This window comes from Primulina eburnea, chromosome 5 (assembly GCF_022965805.1).
Source record: "Primulina eburnea isolate SZY01 chromosome 5, ASM2296580v1, whole genome shotgun sequence".
NCBI lineage: Eukaryota > Viridiplantae > Streptophyta > Magnoliopsida > Lamiales > Gesneriaceae > Primulina > Primulina eburnea.
The window spans coordinates 15,531,861-15,540,676 of record NC_133105.1 but is presented as its reverse complement, the minus strand read 5'-3'; the positions used below and the strand labels follow the sequence as shown (position 1 = coordinate 15,540,676).

At 38.3% G+C, this 8,816-nt stretch overlaps 1 protein-coding gene across 1 annotated transcript; it reads right to left on the bottom strand.

Moving 5' to 3' along the window:
• Positions 1-6,298: 6,298 nt before the first annotated feature.
• Positions 6,299-6,766, bottom strand: LOC140831395 (uncharacterized). The gene is made up of 2 exons (XM_073195149.1): positions 6,640-6,766; positions 6,299-6,549 (listed from the first exon to the last, which is right to left on the bottom strand). The coding sequence occupies exons 1-2, from the start codon at positions 6,764-6,766 to the stop codon at positions 6,299-6,301; spliced, it is 378 nt and encodes a 125-aa protein (XP_073051250.1).
• Between the last annotated feature and the right edge of the window lie 2,050 nt (positions 6,767-8,816).

Below are 8,816 nucleotides of genomic sequence, written 5' to 3'. Positions count from 1 at the left end.
ATGCATGATTTATTTGAATGCATTGTTTTAAATTATTTATGTTTATGTGATGCACGTTAAAATGTTTTTCGAGTTTCATGTTCCAGGCGATTATTCGAGGCGGGATTGATGAAAAGAGACCGGTGACGATTGGTGGAAATTTCAAATGCGGTATTTTATTTTAAAGTTAAGGATGAGGCGTTTTAAATAATTTATTTAGTTTTTAGCATTTTTAAAGCCTTATTTGGGTGTTTAGTAAATTAAGAGTTTGGAACTTTTAAAATTAGTGTGTAATCATTTTTAAATGGGGAGTTTGATTTAATTAGTGTGTGTTAACTTTTAATTAGTATTTAATTTAGTTAATTTAGCACAAATTTCTCCTAATTAAAAACACACACACGTTACACACACTCACACACACACTTACACGTTTTTACACACTAAAACACACAACACACCCTACACATATCATTTTCAGATTTTAAAAGAAAAGAAACCCAGGGATTTTATTGCAAGACTTTAGCGCCACGTTCGTCCCGGATCGAGCCTCGCACCGTCTCCGCTTCGGTATCGTCGTATCGATATTTTTAAATATCAAAAGGCACGTATATTCTGTTCTTGATGCATCGATCATGTCATATTATGCGTGCGTTGTTATTTATGCGTAAAACCGTGTGTATGTTGTGTAGAAGTTTGAGCAATCATGTTTAAATCGCTTTTGGAGCCCTTTTTAGACCTAAAAATCACGTTTTTACTGTTCCGGTTGAAACTGCGAATTTCGATCGAGATTTCGAGAAACCTTTCAACTAGAAAATTGTAGAACCTTTCGATGCCTTCGATTTGATATAAAATTAGAGATTTTTGGATGAAAATTGAGTGCGTTATGACGTTTTTCGTGGAACTGCTCAAACTGCAACTTTTGCGAAAATTTGTGTCTTGAAGTCTATATGTTGCAGGCTTCGTTGGGTATATACGAGCGATCGTTGCTGTGCTTAGGTAGGGTTAGAATTTTGTTAAGATGGTTATTTCATTTTCGTTTCGTGTTGTTAGGCACTTGAACTAGTGGGAAGACGTAGGAAATCGATTTGATGTCAATTGCCATTTTTTTTGTGTTTCATTGGGTAGTAGAGGGGACGTCGTGTTTTGGGGAGTTTGTACGGGTTTTGGTGCAATGTTATGGTGTCCTAAGAAGAGTTGAAGGTGTTGAATTACATCATTTAAGAGTCAAATTGGGTGAATAGACATTGCATAAGTTTCATCGCAGGTGCAGAGAAACCGAGAGTACACGGACCCTTACCCGGACCTCGACACGGGGTCCATGCCTTTGTTCTTCCGGAGTGCCTTTTTCCATAGTCTACACGGACCCCTACACGGACCTAAGCACGGGGTCCGTGTCTCCCTTTTTCTGCACACACCTTTTACAGTACCTACACGGACCCTGGGCCGGACCTGGGCACGGGGTCCGTGTCTTGCATATTTTGGGGATAATGTTTTAGCATGTTTTGAGGTTTGATGTCATGGTTTAGTGCAAGGATTATCAAGGTCGTGTAATGGGAAATTTTAGAATGTCCTAAGTAGTGGTCGAACTCGAGAGTAAGTATGATTTCTAAGTTAAGTTATGCGAGTTAAGTATGCAAATTCATGTTAGTATGTGCAGCAACGGCCCCAGTCGAAGTCCAACGAATCCCTCAACGCCAAGTAAGTATGTGGACGTGCAAAAGAAAATATTTTAAGTTTTTGAGGTATGCTAATTGTCTCGTGACCAAATTATGAATGGGTTTGGAAGTCGGTGAACGTGGCCGAGGACCTCTCCACCCCGTTAAATTATGAACGGGTTAGATCGTGGTTGGAAAGCGTTAAATTATGAACGGGGCCAACCAGCCCGTTAAATTATGAACGGGGATCTCATGTATGTGGCAGTGGATACGTCTCTGTCAGTCCAGTACTGTGGTTTGTCTGATCAGGTTTTTATTATGTATGAGTCACTTGCCTTGAAACATCCTCTACGCAATATGATGAAATTATGTATGTTCAAGTATGCAGTATGTTTATGAAAGTTTATGTTGATGGCACGTCTAGTTATGTACGTACGTATGTCCAAGTTTATTATGCAAGTTCAAGCTTCGAGTTATGTATGTCCTATTTTAAAGTGCATGCGATTTTATTACGTAGTACTCGATATTCCAGTTTATACGTGTTGAGTCTTTAGACTCACTAGACTTGATCGATGCAGGTGAGTATGTGGATGAGGAGACAGGAGGTGGCGACCAAGGGGCAGGCTTGGACTGAGCGAGAGGCTAACCCGAGGACCGCAATGTTTTATGTTTTTATGCAAAATGTTAATTTACTCTGACTTCATGTTTTGAGGGAAACACTTTGAGAAAAACTTTTGTGAGCCAATTTTATTGTAGTACTTTGAACCGCCATGTCTTATGGGGGACTTGGTTGGGATATTTTTATGGAAAACTTTGAATGTTATTTTATGATTAAGAAAATTTTTAATTTTTCCGCAAATTTTGAGTATGAAAAGTATGGTACGCTACAGTTGGTATCAGAGCGGTGTTCTTGTAAAGGGTTACGCCTACTGCCAGTCGCAAGAAGCTCACGAAGTCACACCTCAAGTCTGTAAGTTTAAAGTTTTGCATTATGTTATGTAGTAAGCATCAAGTTATGATTTCAGTATGTGCATGTTTTAAGTTTGATTTACGTGCATCATAAAATATTGATATATGTACATGCATGTTGGGTTTATGTGTTGGGTAATTCATTGGAACAGTATGCCTCCTAGACGTATGATTAACCAGGAAGCTAGGGAGGAGGACAGAGAGCCTCGAGATGAGGGAAGAGCCAATCCTCCACCACCACCAGACATGCAGGCTCAGATGCTTGCTGGTATGACGCAATTTTTCGCACAGTTTCCGAGGAACCAAACTCATGTAGGCCCCGAGGAGAGGCCTAGACCAGAGGCAGTATACGAGAGGTTCCGGAGGATGAGTCCGAAGGAGTTTTCGGGTACTACTGACCCGATGGTAGCTGAGGGATAGATCAAGTCCATCGAAGTAATATTTGACTTTATGGAGCTGACTGACGCTGACAGGGTCAGATGTGCTATATTCTTGCTGTCAGGGGATGCTAGATTATGGTGGGAGAGTGCATCAGTGGCAGTAAACTTGCAGAATCTGTCGTGGAATGGATTCAAAGAGGTGTTCTACGCCAAGTACTTCATTGAAAAAGTACGCTCTCGTCTGACCAGTGAATTTATGACGCTGAGACATGGAGACAGTAGTGTGGCAGATTTTGTCCGAAAGTTTGAGAGGGGGTGTTACTTCGTACCCCTCATTGCGAATGATGCCCAAGCAAAACTGAGGCATTTCATACACACTTACACGTTTTTACACACACTAAAACACACAACACACCCTACACATCTCATTTTCAGATTTTAAAAGAAAGAAAACCTAGGGTTCTAAGGTAGAAAGCAGCCGCCCCCAATCCCTTCAGCATTTCAACAAGTTTTTTTGAATTTTATTGCAAGACTTTAGCGCCACGTTCGTCCCGGACCGAGCCTCGCACCGTCTCAGCTTCAGTATCATCGTATCGATATTTTTAAATATCAAAAGGCACGTATATTCTGTTCTTGATGCATCGATCATGTCATATTATGCGTGCGTTATTATTTGTGCGTGTATGTTGTGTAGAAGTTTGAGCAATAATGTTTAAATCGCTTTTGGAGCTCTTTTTAGACCTAAAAATCACGTTTTTACTGTTCTGGTTGAAACTTCGAATTTTCGGTCGAGATTTTGAGAAAAATTTGAACAAAAAAATTGTATAACTTTTCGATGCCTTCGATTTGATATAAAATTCGAGATTTTTGGATGAAAATTGAGTGAGTTATGACGTTTTTCGTGGAACTGCTCAAACTGCGAATTTTGCGAAAATTTGTGTCTTGAAGTCTATATGTTGCAGGCTTCGTTGGGTATCGACGGGCGATCGTTGCTGTGCTTAGGTAGGGTTAGCATTTTGTTAAGATGGTTATTGCATTTTCGTTTCGTGTCGTTAGGCATTTGAACTAGTGGGAAGACGTAGGAAATCGATTTGATGTCAATTGCCAAATTTTTTTTTGTGTTGCATTGGGTAGTAGAGGGGACGTCGTGTTTTGAGGAGTTTGTACGGGTTTTTGTGCAATGTTATGGTGTCCTAAGAAGAGTCGTAAGGTGTTGAATTACATCATTTAAGTGTCAAATTGGGTGAATAGATATTGCATAAGTTTCATCGCAGGTGCAGAGAAACCGAGAGTACACGGACCCTTACCCGGACCTCGACACGGGGTCCGTGCCTTTGTTCTTCCGGAGTGCCTTTTTCCATAGTCTACACGGACCCCTACACGGACCTAAGCACGGGGTCCGTGTCTCCCCTTTTCTGCACACACCTTTTACAGTACCTACACGGACTCGGGGCCGGACCTGGGCACGGGGTCCGTGTCTTGCATATTTTGGGGATAATGTTTTAGCATGCTTTGAGGTTTGATGTCATGGTTTAGTGCAAGGATTATCAAGGTCGTGTCATGGGAAATTTTAGAATGTCCTAAGTAGTGGTCGAACTCGAGAGTAAGTATGATTTCTACGTTAAGTTATGCGAGTTAAGTATGCAAATTCATGTTAGTATGTACAGCAACGGCCCCAGTCGAAGTCCAACGAATCCCTCAACGCCAAGTAAGTATGTGGACGTGCAAAAGAAAATATTTTAAGTTTTTGAGGTATGATAATTGTCTCGTGACCAAATTATGAATGGGTTTGGAAGTCGGTGAACGTGGCCGAGGACCTCTCCACCCTGTTAATTATGAACGGGTTAGATCGTGGTTGGAAAGCGTTAAATTATGAACGGGGTACAACCAGCCCGTTAAATTATGAACGGGGATCTCATGTATGTGGCAGTGGATACGTCCCTGTCAGTCCAGTACTGTGGTTTGTCTGATCAGGCGTTTATTATGTATGGGTCACTTGCCTTGAAACATCCTCTACGCAAAATGATGAAATTATGTATGTTCAAGTATGCAGTATGTTTATGAAAGTTTATGTTGATGGCAAGTCTAGTTATGTACGTACGTATGTCCAAGTTTATTATGCAAGTTCAAGCTTCGAGTTATGTATGTCCTATTTTAAAGTGCATGCGATTTTATTACGTAGTACTCGTTATTCCAGTTTATACGTGTTGAGTCTTTAGACTCACTAGACTTGATCGATGCAGGTGAGTATGTGGATGAGGAGACAGGAGGTGGCGACCAAGGGGCAGGCTTGGACTGAGCGAGAGGCTAACCCGAGGACCGCAATGTTTATGTTTTTATGCAAAATGTTAATTTACTCTGACTTCATGTGTTGAGGGAAACACTTTGAGAAAAACTTTTGTGAGAAAATTTTATTGTAGTACTTTGAACCGCCATGTCTTATGGGGGACTTGGTTGGGATGCCTCGAAGAATAATCAGACAAGTTCTACATTGTTTATTTTCTTTTTTTTTTCAATTTTTTTATTTTTTATGAGCTAACCTTTTACCGATTTACAATTAATTCATATAAGTATGACCTAAAGTGCATAGATGATGTCTCAAAATATGATACAAAACTAGTTTGTGCTCAAATGCTTCGGCTACAACTACAGCTCATCTCAATCAGTTCTAGGTGTGATTCAATATCTCGAGTGACAAAAAATCTAGAAAATCAATTAGTGTGTCATGTAATCACAAGTGCAATTTCTCAAAGAATAACCAGAAAAATTTTCATGTTCGAGGATTAAACATTGAAGCACATGCTAATGTTGTGACGTGAAACAAAACACAAATCCCCCCAGACTTTAGATTTACACTGTCCTCAGTGTCATGACATTCAAAAATAATATAAAACTTGAGTATAGAATAGTAACATAACACTTCCCTAGCAGTGTTGCTTTAAGATCCATGAAGTGCAACATGAAGATAGTAGAATTCCTCGAAGATTGTAATATATTTTTTTCAACAGTTTAAGCTTTCCAGCATCTGAATCATCTTGTTTCATTCCAATATTCCCTACACACACCAAAATCACAGAGCATTAGCCTAACAAAATAAAAAGTAAAAATAAAAAGTGAAATGACAAGAAATATAATAGATCATTGGGTTGCTTCCCAGCAAGCGCTAAATTTATTGTCTTACCTAGACAATCCCTTTATAAATTAGTTCGGATCGTGCAAAAAGGTACTCGGCTCCTCTTGCTCCACAATTCCTTCATGAAAATTTTTCAATCGATGTCCATTCACCTTAAAGGGATTTTCATAATCTCCACGGATTTATACAACACCAAATGGAAAAATTTCAGTAACAGTAAAAGGCACAGCCCATTTGGAACAAAGTTTACCAGGCATGAGTTTCAAAAGAGGATTATAAAGAAGTACTTTTTTTCCAGACTCAAATTCCCTGTGAACAATCTTTGCATCATGCCACTTCTTTGTCTTTTCCTTGTAGATTTTTGCATTCTCATATGCATCAAGACGAAATTCCTCCAGCTCATTGAGTTGTAAAAGACGCTGATCACCAGTAGCTTGCACATCAAATTTCAAAAATTTAGTAGCTCATAATGCCCTATGTTCTAGTTCAACAGGAATGTGACAAGCTTTTCCATAGACCAAACGAAAAGGGGAAGTTCTTATAGGGGTTTTGAATGTTGTTCTATATGCCCACAATGCATCATCCAATTTACTAGCCCATTCCTTCCTCAAAGATCCAACGGTCTTCTCAAGAATTTTCTTAATCTCCATATTTAACACTTTTAATTGACCACTAGTTTGAGGATGATAAGGTGTTGCCACCTTGTGCGTGACCCTATACTTAGCCAAAAGAGATTCAAAATGGCGATTACGAAAATGTGTTCCTCAATCGCTAATAATGGCTATAGGTGTGTCAAATCTTGCAAAAATATTTTTCTTTAAAAATCGGACCACAACCTTAGAGTCATTAGTTCTACAAGCACTTGCTTCCACCCATTTGGATACGTAATCCACAACCACCAAAATGTATTTATTAGCTAAAGAATCTGGAAAAGGCCCCATGAAATCAACTCCCCACATGTCAAACAATTCACAGACTAAAATAGTATTCAATGGATTTTTTTCGTGTCTCCTTGAAATATTTACCAACACGTTGGCATTCAATGCAATTCGAAACATAAGTGTGTGCATCCTTGAACAGTGTCGGCTAATAGAATCCAGCTTGAAGGATTTTTGTGGCCGTTTTACTAGCCCAAAAATGTCCTGCAATTGGACCACTTTGACAATGAGAAAGTATAGAACTTATCTTTTCTGCTGGAATACACCTACGAATAATTCCATCTGCACATATTCTAAACAAAATAGGATCTTCTCAAAGATAATAATTTAAATCCGAAATGAACTTCTTTTTCTGCTGATATGTAATGTGAGAAGGAATAAATTTGCATGACAAATAATTGACAAAATCAGCATATCATGGTAAATTAGAGATGATATAAAGTTTCTCGTCAGGAAATTCATATCTAATACATACTTACCTTCTTCGAGCTTCTCCAATCTCGATAGATGATCAGCAACTTGGTTTTCAGTCCCGTTGCGATCCACGATCTCTATGTCAAATTATTTGCTGTATAAAGATCCATCTTATCAATCTTGGCTTGGCCTCCTTCTTGTTTAAGAGATACTTAAAGCTGAATGATTCGTGTGGACTATCACTTTACTCACTACAAGGTATGACCGAAAATTTTCCAAAGCAAGCACAACAGTCAAAAACTCTTTTTCTGTAGTAGAGTAGTTCAATTGAGCACCTGAAAGTGTCATGCTTTCATAGTAGATTACATGCAATAATTTGTCCCTTTCTTGCCCCAAAATAGCTCCTAAACGAATATCACTTGCGTCGCATGAGTTCAAAAGGTAGATTCCAATCTGGTGCGACAATGATTAGGGTGGTGGTCAACTTTTGCTTTAATACTTGAAAAGCTTGTAAACAATCCTCAGAAAAAATAAAAGGAACATCTTTCGTTAGCAGATTAGTTAAAGGCTTAGCAATACTTGAGAAATCCTTGATAAATCGCCTATAAAAACCTTCATGCCCAATAAAACTACGAATTCCCTTGACATTAATAGGGGGATGAAATTTTTTTTTTTATGATATTCACTTTACTCTATCCACTTCAATCATTTTTTCAGAAATTTTGTGATCAAAGGACAATTTCTTCCCTTACCATGAAATGACATTTCTCTCATTTAAGTACAAGATTAGTTTCTTCACATCTCTTTAGCACTTTTGATAAATTAACAAAAAAAAAAGTCGAAGGAAGAACCAAAAACAGAAAAGTCATCCATGAAGACCTCAATATTCTTTTCAACCATATCATGAAAAATCATCATCATACAATAATGAAAAGTAGCAGGAGCATTACACAAACCAAACGACATTATTTTATAAGAAAAAGTACCATATGGACACGTAAAAGTTGTCTTATCTTGATCTTCGGGATCTATTGGGATTTGCATATATCCAGAATAACCATCTAGAAAACAATAAAAAGCATGACCTGCCAAACGCTAGTGGGCCTAGTAGAGTCCAAATAATTAAATTAATTCAATTGTTGAATTAATTAAATTACATTGGGTCTTATAGAGCCCAATTGGAAATAATTATTTAACTAGTGGGCTTGAATAATTCAAATAAGGTTTAATTGGTCTCAAATATGTTTGAGACATTTAAATAAAAGTCTATGAGCTTTGTAAATGTTACAAGACCAAATAATATGCATGTGGAGGTGAAGAATTGGGAGACAACTTTTTCAATAAACAA

Excerpts from the sequence above, each read along its gene's own strand:
- LOC140831395 (XM_073195149.1), bottom strand. The coding sequence starts at position 6,766 with ATGGAGATTAAGAAAATTCTTGAGAAGACCGTTGGATCTTTGAGGAAG. Across the intron at positions 6,550-6,639 it reads TATAAGAACTTCCCCTTTTC|CTACTGGTGATCAGCGTCTT; the intron begins GTTTGGTCTATG and ends TTGATGTGCAAG.